General features: G+C 45.2%; 2 protein-coding genes across 8 annotated transcripts in view; one reads left to right on the top strand and one right to left on the bottom strand.

The window, feature by feature from the left end:
• Positions 1–938: 938 nt before the first annotated feature.
• Positions 939–22,449, bottom strand: MSL2 (MSL complex subunit 2). 6 transcript variants are annotated; one of them, XM_086844429.1, is made up of 3 exons: positions 19,417–19,647; positions 19,071–19,252; positions 939–4,555 (listed from the first exon to the last, which is right to left on the bottom strand). In XM_086844429.1, the coding sequence occupies exons 2-3, from the start codon at positions 19,111–19,113 to the stop codon at positions 2,958–2,960; spliced, it is 1,641 nt and encodes a 546-aa protein (XP_086700555.1). In that variant the 5' UTR covers positions 19,114–19,252; positions 19,417–19,647; the 3' UTR covers positions 939–2,957. The 6 variants fall into 6 exon arrangements, with proteins under 6 accessions (XP_086700555.1, XP_086700554.1, XP_086700553.1 ...); XM_086844428.1 differs by having other exon boundaries at positions 19,491–19,640; XM_086844427.1 differs by having other exon boundaries at positions 19,071–19,312; positions 19,491–19,640.
• The window catches only part of PCCB (propionyl-CoA carboxylase subunit beta), a 37,037-nt gene continuing 29,408 nt past the window's right edge, over positions 17,340–24,968 (top strand). For both annotated transcript variants that reach the window (XR_015274648.1, XM_086844435.1), the window contains exon 1: positions 17,340–17,903. The gene's annotated coding sequence lies outside the window, so the exon portion shown is untranslated. The remainder of the gene's footprint in view (positions 17,904–24,968) is intronic.

Consider the following 24,968-nt stretch of genomic DNA (forward strand, 5'->3'; position numbering starts at 1 on the left):
CACCCCAGATCCAGAGCCCGCAGGAGGAACGCTGGAAACTCCGGGCAGCTCAGCTGGGGCCAGGCTGGAGTTCAAACAGTCATTGAGCTGCACCCCACCAGTGACTCTCCAGCTCCTCAGGATGGCAGCAAGGACAAGTCCCTCTTGGGCTGTGCTGGCCCACATTCTCACCCTGCTTTCTGCTCAAGCCAAGGCAGGAAGGCCCCACATCAAGAAGCTGCCGTGGAAGGAATGCTTTCCCAGCTAGAGATGCTGGAATTCCTGTCAGCACCAAGACGATCCTTTCCATTGCTCAGCTCACAAACAACTAGCCAGGAGGGCAAGGAAACCAAACCAAGCCAACCCTAATTTAAACAATTAGAGAATTAATCATCAACACACTAAGTAGTATTTAGACAGTGAGTTCAACATATGCCACACTGATGCCTTCAGCAGTTGCAAAATAGAATTAGAAAACTAACATTTATTAAATCAATTTGAATTTTAATATACATTTCAAGAATGTGGCAGCATAAAAGGAAATGTTTTTAGAAACAACCTGAATCTACCATTTGCAGTTTTACATTAACCATCAGGGCTCTCCTGTTGACGCTCCGAAACACTCTTGACCTAAGTTATCCAACTTTTGGTACCACATTGAATGCAGCAGTGAGATAGTAAAGATTCCAAATACTCCCACATTTCTGGAGCAAAGGTACTTTGTATTTAATTTAATGAAAGTCCTAAAAATGTACCATCAACAATCTTGGCAAAACTGAACAGTTCTGCAAAAGCATTCTGACACAACCCGTGCTGTGCAGCCACTCCCAGACTCCGGGTCGCTACTTTGCTTACACGTAGTGGACTAATAAACAGATTTACATTAGTAGGTCACGATCAAACCACCAAATTAGAGACTGGTAGGATCCCTCTGGGTCAACACAAAAATCACATACAAGTTTAACTAAATACATTTTAATAGGACATCGTTAAATCTCATGAGGGCTAAAAAACACAGATCTTAGGTACTTGGGTTGGCAAATAAAGACAAGAATACTAAGAAGCATTTTCCACCATTTACTCATTATCAAAAATATTTTTCAACTCTTCTTGCAAAACAAAAACAAAAAAGTACAGACTGGACACATACATCACATTTTTCTTCCTATGGCTTTAACCCCCCACCCTGCCCACCCCACAAAAAAGACGGGGGGAGAAACAAACCGAAACCAACAAAAAGCTCTGACCACATTCACAGAAAATGACACCATGGTACACTACAAAACAAAAGGAGGTGCCATTTGTGTCCAAAGGGTTTTGCTCATTTCTCGGTGAGGAACCGTCATTGTACGTGCTTTGTGCCAAATCAAAGCACACCCAGCGCCGGGCCGGAAAGCACCACGGGGGCTCTGCCTGAGGAAAAGGGAAGATGGAAGCAGGAAAGGAACTAAAAAAATCCACACTATTTAACATGCTGCTGAAACAGGAATGGCCTTTAAAATCAGACACTAATGTTTGTGTTCGAATCAGCCCATGTTTGGGTTGTGCTCTATAATTCCAAGAGAATTTCTGCTTTCACAAAGAAATCTCAACTTTTTAGGCTTCCAATGAAGCCCTGAAAGGCACAACTAAATCTTGTGCCTGCACTCTTATTTAGGAATTGCGCTGAAATAAACCATTTTTGCACAAAGCTGAATTGCTAAGAGGAATTCTTTCACTGTAACACTTTTCCAGATAAGCTCAACAACTTTGTGTTATTTTTCTATTTTCAAGCCTTTTGGCCCAGGCTGAAAAGAAATGACCTTCAAAAGCCGCTTTTAACATTTTAGCAAAAAATGAGATAGGTTCAGGGTGGAGTGAGTTACATATAGCTTATTCTGTTTAGCAAACACCCCAAAAATATGACCTTTGATCACCCTCGATCCTGTGCCCTGTCTGGGAGGTGCCTGTCAGTGGGGAACTCACCTCTGCAGGAGGGGTCCCAGCTCTGTTACAAACCTGATAAAGCAACCCCCCAGTGGTGATAAGTGGTGGTAGCCCTGGCACTGATCAGCACCAGAGGGGAGAAAATCAGCCAAGGACTCCCTGTAATCCACAAAACCCCTTCTCTACCCTAGAAGCAACAGCAGTAAGACAGCAGGAACTTGGGAAAGGGAGAGGATGGTGCTAACAGAACTTGAGCCTTCGTAGGGTACCAATGATGTTTTCCTGCAGCCCAGCCCCTCAGTGATTTGTCACACACAGGGGGCTGGCACAGAGGGGCAGCTGAGCAGGGACATGACCTGTGAAGTGTCAGGAAGACACACCCCAAGGATGATGTCATTACCAGGTTGGGGTATCCAATCTGGAGCTCAACCTTTGCATCCACCCAACCCTCCTGAGCCTCGCCTGCAGCCTGAGATGCCTTTTGGCCCACCAGCTTACTCAGTATTATTTATGAATCTTTTTTAAACTGTACGCTGTTTAGTAGAGGGCACAACCAATTCTCACAATCAGCACTACCCACCCTTTCCGGAGTGTATCCCCCAGCTCAGTGCGGCCCTTCCCACAGGAATGTCAGGTCATTTCCTGCTCGTGGTGACGGTAACCCATCAAATGATTATTCTTCTACACCATCATCTAGCACAGCTGAGATGCACTATCTGGATGCTACACCGAAGCTGAAGCTTTGACTGAGCACAAAGCATGAGCAAGTACAATGAGGTCAAATATATTCCTTGTCAGAAGATCGTGTGATAAAATCATTTACATCAGCAATCGATCTCAAACTATGAGGTGCTGTAAGAACTAAAACAGTTTTAGGGTAACTCCTCCATTATCTGCAACTATTTCCCAGACACTAATACACAGAACATAGCAATGAAAAACACTTGATACAAGTGATCTAAACGCAGGAGCTCCAGCAAGTTAAACAGAACCATAGCTGCCTTAAACCTGTAGCAGTTCCCCTACGGATGGCAGGGAAAAGAAAGAAAGGTTTAACAGTCATATCTCATGTCTATAGCTTCATCCAAACTTTTCTCATCGTGTGTACTGGCAGCTAAAAACGTCGTTACTGGTGACCCTGTCACATTGATTACACTGGTGCTTGTGCTGGCATTGCGCACGGCAATGCTTGTCACATTAATGCCCAAAGTAAGCCGAGTCTGCTCCAAGGCCTTTTCTGGCACTGCAAAGGCCTCCAGCTTCTTCTCCCCGTTAGCCATGTAGGAGTTTTGGCAGCCACGGCATATGCAGTCAAGGCAGGCTTTGCGGTTAGAGTAGCAAGGGCAGCGTTGGCCACGGCATGTAAGAACACTTGGATTTTGGGTGGCACGACCACATTTACACCCTTTCTTTTCTTGTGGCTTTTTGTACACAGTTTTTGTTGGGCTTCCTGGCATAACATTACTGCTGGGAACTTTCTCCTTTGCCTTATCTTTTGTTTTCAGCACCCCTGGTTTGGCTTTTGGGTGGGATTTCTTAGGGGCATGTTCTAAGTTCTTTTTCATGCTTTTGTTAGAAAGGAGCACAGTTTTACTGATTTTGGGAGTAGTTCCTCCATTAGGTACAGTCGCAATAGGCTGCAAAGACATTTTATTTTCCTGTTTGACTGTCACAGGAGCCGATGCTCCCAGCGTCGGGCCACAGATGATGCTGGAGATGGGCAGAGGCTGAACCTTCTCACTGTCGCTTTCGGAGCGAGAGCGCTTCCTGTTCAGCTTTGCCACCTTGGGCGTGGCTGCCGTGCAGGAGAGCCCATGAGGAGAAGCATCTGTGGACATGAAAATGTTATGGCTGAGGGGAGGGGGGGACAGCTGCAGCAAGGGGCCGTTGGCCATGTTTGCCTCCAAGCCAGGCTGCAGGTTGGAGTCGCACACCTCGCTGCTGGACACCGTCTCCAGGCTGCGCAGCACCTCCTCGACACTGAGCAGCAGCGACCCGCCCGGCTTGATGTCCTCGCTGAAGCCGCAGATGTCGATGCCCGCGGGGCACAGGTCGCTGGTGGCCACCGTGTCACACACGGGCTGCAGGCTGCCAGGGATGTCCTCTGTCTTGATGTAATCACCGGTGCCACACACATCGATGGCGCTGGCATGCTCGGGAGAGGGGATGCTCACGCCGAGCTTCTCCACCGACAGCCCATTGCAGGGGGGCAGCCCATTGATGATGGAGCCCCGCAGGTCCAGGCTGGGGGTGCTCTCGGGCAGCGCCGTGAACCCCCCCTGCGCGTCCGTCGCCAGCTCCGAGGTGGAAGGGACTGGGGAATGCGTCAGACACAGAGCCAGGGCTGCATCCGAGGATTTCTCCGTCTCCTCGTGGAGCGGTGCCCCATCCTTGAGCAGAGCTAGCAGGTCTGCAGAGCAATCCACGGCCTGGATGATGTCCCGGGCCAGCGGTGTCTGCGTGATGTACTCACACAGCTTCTTGTAGCAGTTCACCAGGATGCTCAGCTGCTTGTTCTCCTCAAACTGCTCGTAGTCCTTGCACCAGCTACACGAGGGCTTCATCATCATCTTCTTGCCTTTACACGTTTTGCAGACATAATGCTGACAATTGGAGTTGGTAGGAGCAATAGGGTCTTGTAGCAAATTTCCTATGGGAAAAAGAAAGAGGAAGATTACAATGGACTTAAGGCAGGTTTCTGGGACACTACTGGATGAATTTCTTGTACTATCAAAAGAAGTTACTCAAAAAGTTCAGTTATTCACAAGAAAACATCCCATCCAAACAACTGCCTGTACAAATTCCCACATGTGCCAACCTGATTTTAAAACATTTGATAAAATTTTAAGAAAGCCATAACTTGTGTGCTGCAGCCTTTAGAAACATTCTCAACTACAGTACTACTGATCGACTCCTCCCCTTCAGCTTTGTCCATGGAAACTTACAGAACATACAAGATTTCTATGAATTTACCCAAAGTGGAAGAATAAACTCCCATAACAACTTACTGCAAAGATTTTAATGTAATTAGTAAAAAACAAATGGAAAGAGAGCAAAGGGAAAACTCCAAAAGGAATGTAAAAATGATGAAATATCCACCCCTAAAGAGAAGAAGACACAGTAGACTTTGTGTTATTTTTCATTTAGCATTTAGTGAAGCCATCCGAATAAAGATTTTTTTTCAGTATTTTACTGTTTAGAATAAAAAACTAATAAGAATCAGCTACTAAAGGAATCCACACACCCCCTGACAGCCCAGAAAGTTTCAGACCCCCAGCACTGCCAGTCTAGAAGGTTCTGTCTGCAGATCCCCAAAACTATGAAAACATGGAAGAAGGGTTTTGGTTTTCATTTATGAACAACTCAAATATTACCTAAGGATAAAATATGAAAGAACAAGTGAAACTAAATTCTGTATAGAAACAATCCAACTAGTTCCTATATCCAGAAAGTGACACTATTGCTTTGCTATTTCCAGGCAGCTCTAGGCCAGAAAGATATTCCATCTCCTAAATTAAACTACAGAGTATCTATAGTCCTCCCCAGCAACAGGCCTCCCTCCCCTCCCAGCAGCACATTCTCAGCTTTGATCAGACCCTTCTCCCATAAGGAGCCTCTGCTGGATGAGTTACAGCCATCAGGGAATTCCCACCCAGATTTTCCGAAGTGAAAACAATCTGCTGCAACAAGTGAATAAAATTAAACCACTTGGGAAGAGGAAGCAAAGTGTATATTGATATATATATATATGTGTATACTGATATCAGACTGGGATAAAACCCCCAAAATATCAAAGGCATTTTCTGTCATTGCTTACTTCTCTGATCCCTTTTCCCTGCATTCCCTGATCCCTCTTTGGGAAGAGGCTGCTCCAAGTCCTCCACCTGAGCCATCATTCAGTGGGTGTGGCTTGATGTAAACTGGGTTTTGAACAACAAATCACAAGAGTCAGTGCTCAGGCTGCCATTACACAGTAATTTTTAATAAAAGGAGAGAAAAAGAGTTGTTCAGCAAGCTGGCAGGTGGCACAGAATGAGCCCTGCTGTAACAGCGTGACAAGACCCCACCAGAGGAAGACAGAAAACACTCATCGTATCAAACTGGGAAGGTTTAAAGCCAACAGATGGAACATGAAGTCATGTAGTCCAACCTGCAGGGGGAATTATTGGGGTTTTTTCCCCCAAGTTCCCTTGAAATGACACAATATAGCAACAACACAGGCAGGGGTGGCCACTGTAGCCCTAAGATGGGACTGAATTTTAGGAGAAAAGTTCCCTGAAGAGAACAAAACGAAAACTTTAAATCCCACCAGCTCCTCAAAGTCCTCTCTTCAGCAGAAACTTCACCAGCAATGGTCCAGCCCCCCTGGATCTTGAGTCCAACAGGACCAGCAGGAGCTGTGCCCTGGCCAGTGCCGACACTTCAGAGCCTTGGGACTACAGTGTTCCCAGGGCCAAAAGCCACCAACGTTAATTAATTCCCAATTCATTAATGACACAAAGCAGCTGGGTGCACTCCTCATCCACCAGAAACCTCTCTTGGCTCCTCAGGACAAAAAGACTGAGTTAAAATGCTTTAACTAAAATGCTAAATGATGCTAGAACTAACATACTTCAGAGATGGCAGCAAATAAACAAGATACCACCTTAACTTTTAATTATATTTTAAAAAAGACATCACCAACAGTGCATTTTATTTCTCCCAAAATAAATTTGGCTGAAACTCCTGAATAAGTACAAACACTAAAAGAGGATACAGGAAAATTTAAATTTCTGGAGGCTTTGAGGGAAAAAAACAGACGGACTGACAAGACAAAACACTTCACATGCTCTCACTGACTGGAAGAACAGTGCAAGGTCTATTCCCAGTAAATGCCAGGTAACCTACACTGGAAAGACATTAGGAATGTCTGAGCTGTGGGAATATTCTCTGTTTCAATTTCTATCTCATTGAATATTCATTCTTTAAAGTTTCTCTCTAGTATGGATTCTGTGGACTATCACTCTCCTCAATCTTAGTACTGTCAAGTTAAAAAAAAAGTAAACCATGAGATGCTAATTTCCCATAAAATTAAGTTTCATTACTTGTAATAGTCAGGCAGGGGCACTAAGCAGCACAAACAGCATCTGAGCTGCTTTGGAACCTCGAGGTTTTGCAGTGCCAAGATCTCACTTTTGCCTGGTGGCCATCGGTGCTGCTCCTCTCTAGAAATTGGAAAATTTATATAGATCTCCAAGATATAAACATGGTGGGCCATGAAGTTAATATTTTCCCATGCTTGTAACTTAGTATTTTTCTAAGCTAAATGTAATTTTTCATTTTATTGTGCAACCATTCACCTACATTGAGTAACTTTCCACAGTTACTCACTGCAGACCTTCAGTCTTACAGCCCTGAGTAGACTGGTGTTACTGAACCTTGCTCTGTCTTTTCTCACCCTCTTTTTTAAGGGATTTATCACTACACCAAAAGCAAAATCGCGTTCTTAAAAAGCCTCCAATACGAGGCTTTCCTTCCACATCAGCTCTTAGCTATCCTGATTTCAGAAAGGCTGACTAAACACATACATTAATATCAGCACTTGAAATTAATAAGGAGCATATACAGAGGAAAAACTTTTAATATGTTATTTACCAAACATCCTGGCTGATCTGGAAAGGGTGTCCTGGGAGCAGGGGTACTTAAACCACACTGAATACTTCCTGCTGAGGTCCTTAATGAGCATTATTTCACAGCCACAGAGACAGGGGAAGCATCTGCAAATTGTGTCTCTGAGACCAAAGGGAGGAAAAGAACTGGGAATCAAAACAATTGTTAGGTGTTTGTATCCAGCAAATATGTTCCTAATGGATGAAATTCACTGGAAAAAAAGGCTTGAACAGGTACCTTCAGCCATTCTCACCTATCCACAGGAAAGGGCTAAACACAAATATCTAATTTAGGGTCCTTGGAAATGCTACTGGAACATTAATCACTGAAAATTATCTTGGTTTTTCCAACAACCCGAAGTCTTAAGAATTATTTCATTATTAAATCTCAATTTCACAAAGTAAAAAAAGTAAGTCGCATTTTTTTACAAATACAAATGTATCCCTGGGGTTCACTGCCACCGTCTGTCAGCCTTTGATCCTGGCTGCACTGGGATCACCAGAAGCGCTCTGGTGCTGTGGTGCTCAGCCAGCACTGGGGATTGGCCAGCCCAGCCTCAAAGCCAGTGTGGCATTGAGGGAGCTCACCCATCAATCTGTGCCCACCAAACTGCATGGTGAGCACGAGTTTATTTTTAAACCATGATTACAGAAACAGAAATGCTGAGCCTCTACCATGCTCTGAGGAACAGGAAGCTCTACCCACCTGAAGCACACACAGACTTCTACATGTCAAGGACCCCAAAGTCATAGCCACAGCTGCAGCTTTGACAGCTGCACTGTTACACTTGTCAGCCTTTCCATTTTGCGATTAAACATCATCTGATTGTTTCTACTAAAATAATTAGCAACAGCCAGAAAGCTCCAACAACTTGTCACATCCAAGCTTCAAAGCTCAGGAGCTCCTGAAGGACAGGAACAGGTTCCCACCGACCGTGACACCACTGCACAGGGGTTTGTGCTCAGCCACTCCTCTACCTGCAGCTCCACAGCTTCAGCTGCAGCACCGTGGGAAGGAAAAGCTCTGCTCTCCCCACCACCTTCCCTGAACTGCTCCCTGCCACTCCACACAGCATCCTCTCACCCAAGAAATGATCAGCTGGAGCCCACTGAAGAATGAACAGCAGCTCAACGAAGCTTTAAGGCAAAACACAACAGAAAACACCCTCACAAAAGCAGCATTTCCTGAGTTGGATAAACCCCCTAAAAGCACTATTTGCAAAACTATCTGATGACAGACAGGCAGGCATATGATGAGCAGCAAAAAAGGTCTGCCAGCCATCTGCAGAGGAATACAACAAATGTGTGGGATCTGTTTTAGAGGGGTGGGAGATCTGGGTACTTCCTAAAAAACAAGAAAACTGAACACATTCAGACTCACAGAGGTTGGTGCATGGACATGACAGCAGGGAAAGGTCTCACAGATCCCAAGCCCTAATACCCCCCAATTCCACAACTACACTTGGGGTGGGCTGGACCATGTTGGATTTGATGCATTTCACCAAAACTGCACCAAAGTCAGGAGCCAGATTCCCCAGACCCATGTCTGTCCTACCTGCTGTCCCAGGTAGAAAAATGCTGGGCAGCTCCTCTCAGTGAAATCTGCTGGATTCCGTCAGCCAGCACTGCAGAGCATTCCCAAAGCACATCTGCATGTGCAGCAGCCACACTCTTAGCCGAGACACAAACTCATCTTTGCAATATTCCAGGGGCAAAGCTCTGCACCTACGGCCACAGAACACAGCATGGAGCTAAGGGCAGTTCACAACACTACAGATGTGTGATCCTCTCGTGGGCTTTGACACAAGGTTCTGTACAGAGATATTGTTCAATTCAGTCAGAAAGTAGAAATAAAAAAATGTTCCCCAAGACTCCCAGCACAGAACTCTGAGAAACAATGAGAGTTTCCCTGTGAACTATGAGAAATTATTTCTTCCTGCAAACACCACCCTGCCCCTAGATCAACCCAACCATACCACCAGAATTTGACCAAGACATCCACAAATACTTATAAATTCCTTGTTGGGTGAAATAGAAATGAAGGGGACACAAAAAAGCACTAAAAAAACCCCCACAAATCAACTAAAAATACTTATCTCAAAATTTTATCAGAGAAAACATTCTGCTGGCTACTGAATATTACTGCACATCCTCCATGAACACACAGCTATGAAAAATTGCTAAAGATATTATTACCTTCATATAGGGACAGTTGTGACTAATGAATTAATGTTTGTCTAACTCTTTGAAAAAATAAAAACTGCACTGTTTTTGCCTGAACACCATGGGAACCCAATTTAACCATCATCAGAAGACAGTGAGACTATTTTTCTTCATAGTTGGAGAAATACAGTCAACTTCTTTAGCTGAAGTTCAAGGAAAAAAACTACAACAAATTGCATTTTAAGTGCAGAAGGGACTGCCTTGTTCTTTTTGAGTCCACCTCCCACATAAGAAACAGAACATTTTTACTAAGTCCTATGTCAAAGTTATAGTTCTGTTTGAAAGCCCTTGTGTTCACAAAGTCCCTGACAGGAAAAATTCTAAATGTATTTTTAACAAACTAAGCAATAAAGTTCAAACTTTGAGGCTTTAAGAGGATGGATAAATTAATCTTTTTCACCATGCAGTGTAAAATTTTCAGATAATGATGTTTTCCAAAAGTCACAATTGCTGTATTTTGAGAAGTTTCAAATAGTAGTTAATATTTTTCCTATAAGTATAAAATAATAACATGTTTCTATGCTGCAGAAACACTCACAAGAGTTAGAACTTGCTTTGGAAGTTATAGATCAAGTTCATCACATTCCCATAGCAAACAAAAAGCAATGAAAACCATTTTTCAACACTGAACAAAAATGCTTCAAACATGAGAATCTTAAAGTGAAGTGTACTGTCCAGGGCCACAGTGTGAGAGGGAGGCTCGTGGGCTGTGGCTTCGAGGCTCAGGAGACACTGAATACCAAATTATATCACTGGGAAACTCTGTAATTCCTCCAGGAGAGCAGGGGAATCTTTGCCCTTTGCTCCCTGCACCGTGCTCAGGAAAGGCTGTACTGCCATCACTTCCTAAGGCATTGCCCAGCCCCAGGGAATGTTTTCTGGCCTTACAAAAGACTCCAACACAATATCCAGGAACTCTCAGTCACTCAGTCCCTATTTAGATGGCCTGATGTGCATTCCTAAGGTAGCAATGAAAACAAAGGCAGAGGAAGGTGTGCTGGAGTGCTCTGTGCCCACGGACCAGGACAGCTCAGCCATCTCAATAAAGATGCCTCTTGGCAACACATTAATTCCTCTTTGAACACTCGAGAAAACAATCGGTTTAATCAATATCCTCAGGCACCACCAAACCAATCCATCACCTCCCAGCTCCTCAAGCAGGAACATTCCTCTCCAATCCCAGCACAAGACAGCACTGCAACCTTCTTTGGAAGCCACTGTCAACCAGCTGCCACCGAGGGGACCACAGCTACTTCTCTTCCTACTCAATTTTCTTCTAAGCCAGAGGAGTATTTTTAGTTTAGAAACCAATTTAAATTCTACTGGCAGAATTTTCTGTTATCAAAACTTCTGCAGTACAATGCAGACAACCTTGACAAAGCAGTTCTCCCAGGAGTCACACATAGGGTTTGAAAACAGGAAAGGGAAACAAAGTTGAGTAGGGAGATTTTAAGAGGAAATCACCCAACATGTTCTTGAGTAAAAATTGGTGTATACAGAGATGTACAACTGGACATTTTATAGACAACTGCTCCCCAGACCAAGCACAGAGGATCTGCAGCAGAATATATTTGATAGGTACTTAGTCTTTAGTGCATGCTCCCTGATGCATCCCTGATGGTTGTTTCAGAGATGCTGATTATTTTTCAGAAGTATTTTGGCAACCACTCATGCCATTTTTTAGGGGAAAATAATGTACTTTTAAAAACTACCAGTAGTTTTATTTACCGTATTTCTCATAACTGAAAATAAAGGAAAGAAGAAAATGTCAATGGAGAAAATACCTAAAAAACCCCACAGCACCAGACCAATTTTCAAACATAAAAGGCAACTCTGATCTGGCAGTGCAGATCATGAATCAGCCCTCACTCTCCTCAACCTAGGGAGAATGGACAAGGAAGAAGTTCTAAGCTAAACTTTTCCATCACAAAACTTAAAAAACTCACGTTCTCCGCTCTAGAACTCTGTTATCAGAGCCCAACTTAGCCATGGCTCACATCCCAAACAGAAACTCCAGTATCATCCATACAATTAAGTTTTATTATAATAGGAATTCGTTTCTTCTCCCTTATTCCACGTCTGTGACAGGAAACTGATTTTTCAGGAAGTTTCCATCTGTTTAGGTGTCACTCAAGTACCTCCCTTTCTCCAAGGGAAGTTCAGTCTGACTGTCCAGGCTCAGTTCACACCATTTCCCAGTGACAGAGTGCAGCCCACAGCACTGAGCTCTTCCTGGCACCTGGAACCACACCCCAAGAGCTGCTGACCAGGGAAGGGCACTGGGGGACACAAGGACTGCAGAAGTAAGGGAGAATTAGCTCAGAGAGAGGCAAGGAAGAAGAGCCTTCACATGGATAGAACGGCACAAAGTGGAAAATTTTACACAACTGTATACCACCAGCTATGGAGACATTTTAGATCTAGTGCTAAGTATAATTGATTATAATATGTAATTATATTATATACTCCATTCAACTTGCTTTGGCAATATAAAACTCTCAAAACAGGCTATTGCCTGTTTTTTGCCAGGTTATTTCCCTCCTGCTCTTTTACACAAGAGCAGGAGGGAAATAACATCCTTACACTAATCTTTATATAGAAAAACAGAAGTCATCAGCTTTTCATTTCATTTTTTTGGCAATCTGTGCCATTGCTCATGCTTGGGAGTTGCTTCCACAATGCTACTGCACCACTGAGCCTTCAACCCCCTGGCTAAAATTATCAAGAGCTGCCTCAGAACACCGGATGGAGTTCTGTGAGGTACCAGTCAGTGCTGCCATGGATTTCTTTGTTCCTCTCCCCCTAATCTCCCTAAAGCCACATGTTGTCTCACATCCCCTTACTGGGATTACAGGATGTTTAAGACAAGAACTGTATTCTCATCCTGTATTTCTCAGCACCAGCTGGGTTCCCAGCCAAGCATAAAACGTTGTCCTGCAGACCTGCCAGCTTCCAAGAAATCTTTCAATCAGGAATAACAATCTTTCACATACCCTTGAAATCTTTCAGAGATTCAAAGATGAAATTTTCTATGGATAAAAAAACTAAGCTGATCTGATTGGCAATAGTATCTCTTACAAGCATTTCAACTGAATTTAGAGAAGGCTGTTAATGCTGAAAAGACCAATGATTTGCAGTTACCTGCATGGTATCTGAACCATAGAATGGCACTGCTAGGTTTATCCCAACAGACAGCACCTTTAAAACACAGAACATAGAATGATTTAAATGTTTGTTGCATGAATTCTACTATGCTACTTTTAAACTAAATGTGTTATTAGCATGCAATTTTATAATAATCACTTTATTCCAGAGGCTGAAACTTGAATTTCACATCTTCAAAACACACAAGGCACAGCCCTTCTGCCTAATGCACACTTGGGAGCAGTTACTTTCAAGTTCTAAAAGCTCTAGGAAATATTGTCTTATACATCCCTATAAAAGGATGATGTATTACCTACAGCACTGTCCAGGAAACTGTCACATGATCACACTTAAATCCTAGAAACACACACACAGCTGTTTCAGCTACAGACCTGAACCCTTATCACCCATCATGAGGCAAGAGAGAGACCTTGAATCCACCCAGAACTGATTCAGCTGACTTACACTGACATACTGTATTTACATTTTGGCTTTCTACTGCTGCAACTCCATGTGTGCCAATCTGAATCTGAAATCAGAGCTTTAATTAGAACTTCATAATTATGTGGGTCCAAAAACTTCTGCCACCCCCTGCTATGTGAGCTGGTGTAAAAACTATGGGATCACAAGGAAATGAGCTGGCTTATGCCTCATGCTTTGGGAGCACAGTGGAAGCCCAGGAATGTTAGCAGATTTATGTAGCTGGCACTCATTTCTCCGAAAAACAACTGCCTAAAATTAAAGGGACAATCTTGACCGTGGAATTACAGCATAAACCTACAGCATAAAAAGCGTTAACAGAGTGCACTCCAGAGAGATTACACACTGAGAAAAAGCTGATGACATAAGGAGCACTAATTTGTGGAGTAACTTCCCAAGGGAATTCCTAGAAGCCCAGCACTTGAGACTTTAACTACTACTGATACTTCCTGCAGCATTTCTCCAACAAAGCAGTTTTACAACCTTTGCACCCAGCACTTGACAAAGATCTGTGCAGGGAAAGTACCAGACACTCCAAGTTCCACGTACATGGACCCAGAGCCAGGTATTTGGGTCTCATGGTCTAAACATAAAAACAGCAGAAAGAAGAGAACATCCAAAAAGCTTTCAAGTATTAAAACAAAAATCCCAACCCAAACCCACACTGCACAATTAGCTCAGCTAGTGAGAGCAGGGTGCTGAGAACACCAAGGCTCTGGGTTCAGTCCCTCTACAGGGCCACTCACTAACTGCTTGATTCCATGACCCTGGTGGGTCCCTTCCAACCCAGAATATGCTGGGATTGTGAGAGAGTTTTGGGTGGTCCTAGTGCACACTGTCATGATCTCTCAATGTAGCCTTTACTTCAGTACTTAAATTTTTATCTTTTAAAACACCAAAGCTAAAGAGACTTTGATGGTTGCACAGGCTTTAATGATCTGAAGTATTCAGAATGTGTAAAAAGTGTAACAGCTCTTAGCACTAAGAGAAAAGGAACACAAAAAGCAAATGAGAAAAAGATGGGCCGGCCTTTACAAGTCTGAACTGCAGATTTGTGACACTTGGGAACACCACAGTGAGCAGTTTTGTGTGGGGCAGGCCCACTCCCTCATGACCACCTCAGGTTCAAGACAGACACCTGAGTAACTCTGTTTTACTGCATGGCTTCACAGAGAGTGTGGAATTTACTGAGGCCTCTGGATACTAACACACCACAAACAGGAGTCCAGGAGGCACAGATAAGACTGGTTAATCAGCTGTAAGCAAAACATTTGAACTAAAGAGCAGCTCTAGTTATCTGAAAGCTGGCCACAGTAGGAAAAAAAAAATATACACCAAAGGAATAACCTTAATATTCAAAGAAAATAAAGGGTCAAAAGAGAAAGTAGAACCATCAAGAGCTAGTTTTTGAATAGGAATATCCACGGAGGCACAAGGAAATAGAAGAAAACTAAAAACGTGGTTTGCTCTACCAAACTGAGAGTGACAGAAAAACGAAGCAAGAAAAGCTGAAAAAGGGGAAAAAAAAGCTCAGGAATTTGGGCAGGGACAAATTAAAGATAGACAATTTCAACAGCACAGAGTGTAAAACTAAGACTGCCAAAGGCCAAGAAGGAAGAAGGCAAGGCAAGGAGAACAAAGAACACATTTCAGAAGATGAAGCCCAAAGTGGAGAAGCCAGAGAGCACAGCAACACAAATACCTTATTTTAAAAAATCAGAATATTTGCATATTTTTTGGCAAAAGCAATCTGGTGACTGACCAAAAGCAGGAAGAATTTATGGGAAGAAAGCACAGCTGGGGTTAGAATCAATCGGGCCTAAGGTGATACGAAATAAAAAGCAGAGATGCATCAATATGAGCATCGGGATTCCATGAGGAAAAAAACCTTAAGACAAATTACTTCAGGAAATGACGATGCAGAGATCCTGGGAACGGGCTCCCTCTTTCCCAGTGCAAACAGATCTCTATTTTCAAAGACTTTAAGTGGGAGGAGCCAATAGCAAGAGGCTAGGAAGCATCTAACGCTACTTTAGCTGTCTCGACAGTTAAATCCTGATCCTGTAAATAAATAAAATATTTAACTTTCTAAATCCCAGTGATTCAGTTCAAATTTAGTGTAACATATACATCGGTATCGACAAACACAGTGGGCATAAGACCATTCTGTCAGGAAAATACAAACACAGATAGGGCAGGACTTAAAACTACCAGAGGGAGAAGAGGAGAATTACAAAAATTCAACAGCCAAGAGGTCTAACAGGTCAGAGCCCACTCCCGACTCTGACCAAGGTTTCAAAGGAAGTTCAAGGAAACCTCAGTTTATTCCAGAGCTTCCTCCCAGGAACGGACACATGCCCCCACTCCATAAACACAGCAGAATGCAATTCCTTCGCAGTATTCCCCGGACCGTAACACCGAAATTCCGGATACTGCCTTTGCCCAGAGCACACAGAAGGCTCTTTTTTGGGGGATCGGAGTGGGGAAAGCCCAGCAGGCTTCCAGCCTGTTTGCTTTTTATGGTAATTATTGTTACAGAATAATTATCTACTAGGCACAAAAAAAAAAACCGAAAACATTATTGTTTCTGTCAGCTCAAAATTACTGGCTTTCAATCGGAATTACTGATTGTTTACATTTCAAGGAGGGTAAAAAAAAAAATTACGAAGTTCCTCTTCCCCTGCCTCTATGGTTTGTATATGGTTTTGGGTATCTTTTACCACACTCGCTCTTAGTCATCGTTTTTTAAAGCAATTAACTCCAATACACCAGGGTATTTCGATAACCACTGACAACTGCCGTACCCCTGATGAAGCCGTGCTCATAATAAAGAGCTGCATTTTGAGGCAAACACTCTCTCCACGCCACTACCGCCTTCGCAGCGTGCGCGGCTGTGGAGACACAGCCCCTGCCGCCTCCCTGCCCTTGTGACCGGCCCTGCCCGCGGCTGCCCCGCGCCGGGGGCGGGTTTAGCCCGGGCTGTTCCCACTCCACCGCTCCCGAGCGCCGAGCCGCCCCCCCGGCGGCCGCGGCACCGGGGGCTCCGGGCCCGGCAAACTTTGCTGGGAGCTGCCCCGGGCCGGGCGAGGCGAGGCCGAGCCAGCCCCGGTGCGGGCCCAGGGCCGTGCGGGAGCCCCGGGGACGCTCATTGTGCAGGAACAAAAGAAAGATCCTCACCGCACACGCAGCAGGAGAGGGATTGCCTGAAGTAGGGCAGGAGCTTGTTAATCTCGGAAAAGGACTGGGGGTCCGCCGGGTCGTAGTTGAGCACCAGGCGGCTCGCGGACACGTAGAGAGCAGTGGCATTCACCGGGTTCATCGCCGCCGCTCGCTCGCCGCCGGCTGCGCGGTGCGAAGAAGGTCTGCGCGGGCCGCGGGGGCAGGTGGCCCCGGGGCGGGGGCCGGCCGGGTGTCACCTTGGTCCGGGGCCACCTGGAGCCGCGCGGCAGCGCCGGCGGCAGCGCGGAGGCCGCGGCGGCCCTGCCAGAGGGGGCCGCGCCGGCTCCTCCTCCGCCTCCCGCGGGGGAGGCCTCGCTCCGAGCGGCGGCTCGGCCCGGGCGGCAGCGGCGGCGGCGCTACTGCAGGTCCCTGCGGGCCATACCCGCCCCGCCGCGGGGCCCCTGCTGCTGTCGGCGCCTCCCTCAGCGGCGGCCCGGCATGGCGGCGGCCGCAGGCAGGATCCGCGAACGGGCGCGGGGCGGCGGCGGGGCCGCGCTGCCCGATGCGGCGGGAGGGCGGCGGAGGCACCCGGGGCTCACCGCGGCCGCATCACCGCGGCGGCGGCGCCGCCTCCTGCGCGGGGCCGGTGGGCGCGCGGGCAGGGCCGGGCGGGCCGCGCGCGCTCCGCGGTGGCGCCGTTAGATCCGGCCGTCACTGCGGGGCCATCGCCGCCGCCCGCGCCGCGCATGCGCGCCCGCAGCGGGGCGGGGGGGCGCCGGCGCCCTCTAGCGGCGGCCGACCTGGCAGCGGGGGCCGCGCGCAGGAGGGCGGGAGGGGCGCGCGCCGCCTCAGCGTCCGCCATGGCCCCGCGAGCTCCTCGCGTACAGGGCTGCTCACGGCACCCCGGCCGTGGCCTCGCACAGCGCCTCACGCACCAGCATCCCCGCACCAGCGCCCCCGCCCCGCCGCGTCTCGGCTTTGCCCGCTCACGGCGGCCGGGCGCGGACGCCGCGTCCCGCCCCTGTCATGGCGAGCGCCTCCACTCGGGCTGAGGAAGCGGCCCCGCCTCTGCCCTCAGGCCGTGCTGGAACCTGCGGCCAGGCCTGTCAATACCTTAGGCTGCCGGGTGACGCTCCGACCCCCTACCGCCGGCACGGAGCGAATCCGGGGAGCTGTGGGGCCTGGCAGCTTTTGGGAGAGGTGGCGCGGGAGCTGCGGAGCGCACAAATCGCTCAGCACTTCACCAACCCCCCACGCACGGCTCTGTGGACAGAAGTCTGTCATAAGTGTTCCTGCTGGAGACCCCACGTATAGCACAGCAGTGGATGAACTGGCTGAGGGCAGGTATGACCAAGATATAGGCAGAGGCGGGACTTTTATGGAGGGAACTTGTTTTATTTCCTATGTAAGCACCAAGGCCATTCCACAGCCTTCCAGATCCTGTGTTGCAATGCTGTCAGCACCATCAGGCAGCCCTCTCCCTGCTTCTGTGTTTGGCCTTTTGGGGAATTGCCTGACAGAGCTTCTCCTTTTTCCTACTTGGCCCTCTGTGTTCACTTAGAGCTGCCCATGTGAAACTAATCAAGGAGTTCCACCTGTACCTTTTAGTTCCTTGTTCACTTCATGTATCCCCCCAACTTTCCAGCCCAACACAAAATGAGTGTACACACAAAATACAGGAATCTGGATCTTGACTCTAAATACTCATTTAGCATTTGTCCTGATCAAGCAGCTCGTTCCCTACCTGGCACTGTTCCCACATGGCCCAGGTACCGGCCATGTGGGTGCATCTCTGTGTTACCATGCAGACCTACAATAATGCCCTTCTGCCTCACAGCAAACACTCAGTAGCCATCTCTAAACTGTAACTCCTTGCATGCATTGAATCCCCAACCTGACTTCACTCCAAGGCACAGCATCTTCGTTCTCACCCTCAGCCTGCTGTTACATTGCCTGTAAAATGCCCAATTCCTTCTTCAGCTTACTGCCAGGAACACCTTCTGTGCTCAACCAAGCCAGCAGACTGAAATAACATCCAAGCAAATTCCCACCAAGTCCGCATTCTCATACACACCTCCCTGTATCGCTCCTCTGCCAAACTCTCAACACACTGTGTCCTGAACACTCGCAACCCCTCCCAGCTCCCTCTCATGCTGCTCTAGCTCTTAGGCAAGGAGCTTACTTGACACCCAACACCCAATCTTACCAGTCTCATATAATTTCTGGGATACACTCCTTTGAGGTATCATCTATGGGCTAGGATTCAGCAGTTGACAGCAGGAGGGTTCCAGGGCCAAACCTCAATATCCCCATCCACAGCATTAACCTGCGCTGTTCTGGCACTTACTGATGGACCTAAATGAGTAGCTCTGGATTCCATCTAAGGACAATTGCAATCCTGGCAAGACAGATAGTATAAACTCTCTAGAACTACAAATAATTATTACTCTTGAAATTATGGTAATAATAGAATATGAAACTGCAAGAGTAGCAATACTGACTAGGTCATACCTTTTAGACCAGAGGAAGGCCGTAGGGCTTTCCTTTCCCCCATTGTTGCTGGCTAATCTGCTGAATTTCACTGTTTTTCTATCCAGATCCTTGAGCTCATTTGTAATAGTGCAGTCCAAGAAGCAGATATAATTTTTCTTGCCTCTGTTGATCATTTCTTCCAGTCTGTAACCACCACTATCCTGCAAGAAGAGTCCTGCTGTCTCAGGAGGGTGGGTTAGGGCCTCAGCTGTTTGTGATCACTGGGACAAATGGGGCAGTGATAGTAAATGTGAGAGGTTGAGTACCCCCACCCCATCCCCAGCCTCTCTCCCCCAGGGCTTGGCTCAGCCCTGATGTGCTGCACCTGTGTGACCCCCATCAGGCTGCTGAGAAACATCCAAGTGGGGAGCAGTTCCACTTGAGTCTTCTCTGCTGTACCTTAGGAGTTTCTTTCAAGCATGAGAGCTGGCCTTTTCCTGATCCCTGACCCTGTGTCTGCCCTGCTGGCTGCCTGCTTTGCCCTTGCTGCAGATGGCTGCTGGTCAAGAGCTCACCCTTCTTGCTGCTGCTGGCCCTGCTTTGCTCTCCTCACTCCGGTACCATGTGACTGTTGTAGCTGATAGCACTGCCCCACCTGCTTTGCTCTGACCTCCCTGTCTCACCTTCCTCCTGCAGCAGCCACCTTTGGTACTCCCTCATGCTAACAGCCTTGTGGTACAGTCTCCCTCCCAAGCCAGTGGTAGGTGCTTAATGTTGAACAAGCACTGAAACACTCAATAAACCTTTGAGTAAATCACCTTGTTGTTTCACTGGAAAATAAGGGTGGAATAAGAATGTTATTTCATTTTCCAGTTCCTATCAATGCTCTGCTGGTGGCTGTGTTTGGGAAAAACTAGACTCCTTGCTCAGATTAGGTTAGAATAGTGCCTATTAACTCCACCAAACACAGATACCCGTGTTAATGGCCAGGTCCTTGGGTGATAGTTTCTGATTCTTCCCTACAGCACTTGAACAGGATAAACATTTTGATCTGACTGAATAGTTCTTTGTATAATAAAAAATATGAGGTGTTCAAGCTCCCTGTGTTAAGTTCCTTCTGCTGTGGAAGTGGTGCATCCTGAAGGCTGATTCTTACAGCACTGTATCTTTAAGGGAAAGGTATCAACTGGGTAGAAAAAAAAATAGCACATACACTGCTTCTGAAAGCTTGGATGTGAATAAAATTGTGGGGTTTTGTTGTTTTTTTAGAGGGTTTGTTTTTCCCTCATCTGGCTGCCAATGGCAAGCTTGTTTCTAATTGCTTGCTTGTTTGACTTGATGTAGGCTTCCTTCTATGTCACTGCATTTTGAGTATCGTGAAGAGAGGCAGGGTGAGACCAAAGGGATCATAACAGTTCCAACAACACAGTGTTTTCTGGCCTGATGCTATTAATGAATTAACAAAACAAAACAAACACCAACAAATAGGTAATCACAATAAGTGCAGAAGAAAGGAACAAGAAGCATCCCCCACAGCTTCTAAGAAAGACACAGACTGACTTTAGTCAGAAAGCAGTTAGAGGAGCTCAGGATGGCTATCATAACTCTGCAAAGCCTGTGGCCCTTTGTTAAGCGATCCACTGCTACCTGCTCACCCTTGTTACCATCCCAACGAGACACAGCTGCAGAGACCACTCCTGCAGTACAAACTGCATCAATTCAGTTGTTTGTGCCTTTTTAATTTGCCTTGAATTTGTCTCGTAGGATTGTCCTTTTAGTTTTGTAACTCCCAGATATTCCAGGGGGTGCCCCACCATGAAATATCTTTGGAATCCTGGTAAAAGCAGAGCATACTCCCAGTCCATGGGTTTTGCCTCCCCTTTATATTCAAGAACAAACCATAGACTTCACCACTATTACAAATTTTCTCCTCTGTGTTCAAAAGTATTCTTTTATATTATTCCAGAATGGCCATGCTTTTTAGAAACATATTCTGGTTGCTTACTAATCTTTTATCAATATCCATCTCTGAGAATTGCTGGATTTGATTTGAGGGGTTCACAATCACAACACTAGGGACACCCTTTTTTATGGATTATAGGAGTGGTTGCAATGGCCCTTTCATTGAAGTTCACCTCCACATATGATGAAGCCAATTTCTGCTTTTTTAGTTGGGTCTGGTTTTTTCTAAGCAGCTTTTTTTTTTTTTTTTTTTTTTTTTTTAGGTAATGAAACAAAACAAAACAGGCATCTCTGATATCAGTCTTGAGACCTGGAATAGTGCAGTACAATTTGTGTCTTTACTGGTAGGAGGAATTCCTTGTTCTAAGCCAGAACATTTCTTATCTGTTGTTGGGCATTGGAATATTCAAAGCTGTACAGTTTTATAGCACTGCCTGTTAGACCCACCAGTTCTTCATAACTCTGTGTGGGCTTTTGTTTGTTTGGTGTTCTTTTAACTGTCTACCACTTTCAGAAACACCCAGCAAACAAACAGGAATCTATTTGTGGTTTGGATCCACAAGGACCTGAAAGGAATATTCCCCAACAATTTTAAGGTCCTTGGGATCTCAGGCCAAACCCCACCCACTACACCATTGTTAAGGAGTTTGCTTATTGTTCTCCACAAGCCAGTCACCCACAATTCATTTACTTCCTTTGGGTGATATATTTGAAGGGAATTTTCATGGGATGAATTTGTAGGGCATCTCTTCCAGCATTTATTATTCAGCACACCTTTCTCTTTCAGTTCTCCCAGCCCTTCCCCCAGTTTGAACCAGGCTAGTGGGTGTAGCTGCAATAGCTTTTCTCCAGCTGTGTGAGCATGTGTGGCCTAATAATTGTTCTATTTGAATCAGCATCAAGTATGTGCATTTTGTATATCATGTTAGATCTTTGCTAATCAAATTCCTTTTGTTGGTATTAAATTCTATAAGCAGAAGTCAAGAGATACGCGTGTGCAACTCTGAAGTTATGTCAGGTGAGATCAAATCCCTCTTTTTCAGTTTGTTTTGCCTTATAGTTGTACTTAAATGGACCATGTGAGTAAACTTTATATTGCAGTTAATGAAAAAAATCTGTTTAGCTTACCTTTCCAAAATGTCATAACACAGATTCCAACACAGATTCCCAGTATGCACGCTAGAACCATAGAAGAACCATAGAAGAAGGAGGGCATTGATAAAGCTCCCAGCAGTCCACCTCCTCACTGAAGCTGTTAATGTTTTTCTGATGTTGCTAAACAAAGAAATTAAAGTTGCTCTCTGGATATAGAGCTGTAAATCCAAAGACAGCTGTTGGTTGTTTAGGCTGGGGGTTCTTGTTGGTTTCTATGTGCCCTCTGTCAATCCAAGTGAAGTATCACTCTACTCCTGCTGTAGCTCTTGCACCTGTTCACCGGCTCAGGTTTGGGAGGGGCACGTGAGCAAGCTCTGCATTTGCATAAATGAATTGGCATAATTGAGCTGGCCGTTGACTTTTGCTTCCAGGCGCATCATCTTCTTCCCTACTGCCCACTGAGCTGTGAGGTTGAGAAGTACTACAGAAACTCACACTCTTCCAAAACATAAATTTTTAGCTTGGTGGCAAGTAAGTCCAGGCAAATAAGTATTACTGTGACTTCCTAAAGGTGACTTCTTAGATCCATATGTCCTCTGTGCAGCTCTTTTTTGACTAGAGCATCTGGTGTCCTGTAGTGAGAAGACTTGGGCCTGATGCCAGATAGATGGTTAATCCCCTTGGTACTTTTCCTTATTTTTAAGCTGTAAGACTACAGCTACATCTTCAATAGGTCCTTTGTAGTGACCCCCTCACAAACCCTTTATCTTCACTTGAAGGCCTTCTGACAGGCTTTTTTGAGAAAGCAGTACAGATTGATTATTTCACTGTATTAAAGAATATGAAGCTCTCCTTTTAACAATGCAATACAAGTATTTGATAGTTGATTAAAATATGTAATTCATAGAGCATCTTACTGAGACAATCTCATGTTGTACAGCATGTCTGATGTAATCACAAGCAGTCACTTCTGGCCTTAGTATCTATAAATCCAGTTTTGGAAATGTGCTCATTTTGTGAGTGCCCAGCTCGTCTCTGATGCAGGTTGTGAGTCTGGTCAAAACCTGTGCTTCCAGGAGTGCGTGAGTTTTGTCAGAACAGAACTCTCACTTTGGAACAGCCCAGACCAAGTAGAGATGACCTAGGATTAGCACTAAATAGTTGAGCTGATTCTGAGCCAAACTGCTAATGCAGAAATACTGGTTCAACTCTGCATATACTCCAGTTTAATTTGGGTTTAGGGAGAATCCTACTGTACATACAAGAAGAATGTGTCTCTTAAACACCCAAGTTACCCCACTGACTTTGATGACTTTGGGTAGTTCCCTACAGGAATACAAACTGATGATGGAACTGGGTTTTATTCCCTACTTCTGTTTACCAAAACCAAGCACAAACTACTATTTGACTGAATATGGAAAAATTGAATATCAGGAGACTATTTTCTCATGGTTTAAAGTCTTCTTTTAACTGAATTTGGCTTCAAAATACTTGCTTCTCTTTCACTGATTTGCATTGTGGGGGCTTCTTGAGAAACCGCCTGGAGAATTTTCAGTTTCTGATGCATCCTTGTGACAATCTCTAGCTTGACAATTCTAACAATACTGGACTGTATGAATGACTGTCAGAGCTGAGTCTAGTATCCCACTTCCAAAAGCAGGCAGTGACAAATATGTAGGGAACAGTAATAATATTGTAAGCATATTATGATATTTTCCTAGCATAGTCTTCCAGCAATTTGTGTCCTGATGACCTACAGAGACCAGCAGCTCCTTTCGTTTTATACTCCTAGGTAGATTCCTCCTCCATTAGTGTGTCCAGGACCTTTTGACTTTTTGGCCACTACTGAAAATGGAGCTGATGTTTTTGCAGAGGTATTGTGAGCTTGTTCCTTTTGTGAACAGATGTGTATTTTTGGGGTTTGGTATTCAGTATTCATCTACTGAATTACATTTCTCTCTGAGCTCTGTAAGGTGAATTCCTTTTACTCTAATGACAGCTTAATTTCAAGAGCTCCTAATCAAGAAAGTTCTGAAAGGCCTCTAGAAATCTGAGTTATTATATGAACAGGATCTCCCTTTTATATGTTTGACTTCACTAAATAAAGTCACTAGATGTATATGGCAGGAATCTCTGTACAAAATCTCTGCCAAGTGCTCCCCAGTATGTCCTGTTTATGTGTTTGCTAATACTGGATTTTTTGGGTGGGGTTGGTGGGCTTTTTGGCATTTTACTTCATAATTCATATTGGATTTACAGGTTTTAAGTTTTCTTAGGTCCCTTAGTGCCTGCCTTAAAAACTGACATTATAATAGCCACCTACCATGGGAGTTTTTAGCAAGAGGCTTTATATTTAAGCGAGTTATCACTGAAGGACCTTATAACACTGAGGTGAAAACAGTTTGGTCCTTAAGGATTTATTCTATAACTTAATCTTCACTCTTTGGGGTGAAATAGAACCTTCAGTGTACCCAGTAAACATCCAGGTAAAAACCCAAGAAAAAACAATCTTTTTAGCCCAGAAATCTTCTCAAGTTCCTTTGCACTGAATTCAGATAAAACAAACCAAAACTAATATTTTTTTTTTTTTTTTTTGTTGGATAGTCTGAACAATCCCTGTAATCTTGGCTTGTCTTATTGCCAGAATTTCTGGCATGCTTCCTTCTTCTCAAGTATTTGAAAAAGAATTTACTAGTTTTCATACTTCCAGCAAGTTCCTTCTAAAGGTATTTTTTTGACTCTTCACCCTGTTTTTTAATATGTAACCTGCAACTCTTGACAATTCAGTCTCCCCCTCTACTCTTCTATTGGGCACAACTTCAGTTATCCAAAGAATGCCCTTTTGCCTCTGCTGAATTTTTATCATCAGGTTCAAAGAGG

This window comes from Cyanistes caeruleus, chromosome 10 (genome assembly GCF_971803275.1).
Source record: "Cyanistes caeruleus chromosome 10, bCyaCae1.hap1.1, whole genome shotgun sequence".
In the NCBI taxonomy this organism is placed as follows: domain Eukaryota; kingdom Metazoa; phylum Chordata; class Aves; order Passeriformes; family Paridae; genus Cyanistes; species Cyanistes caeruleus.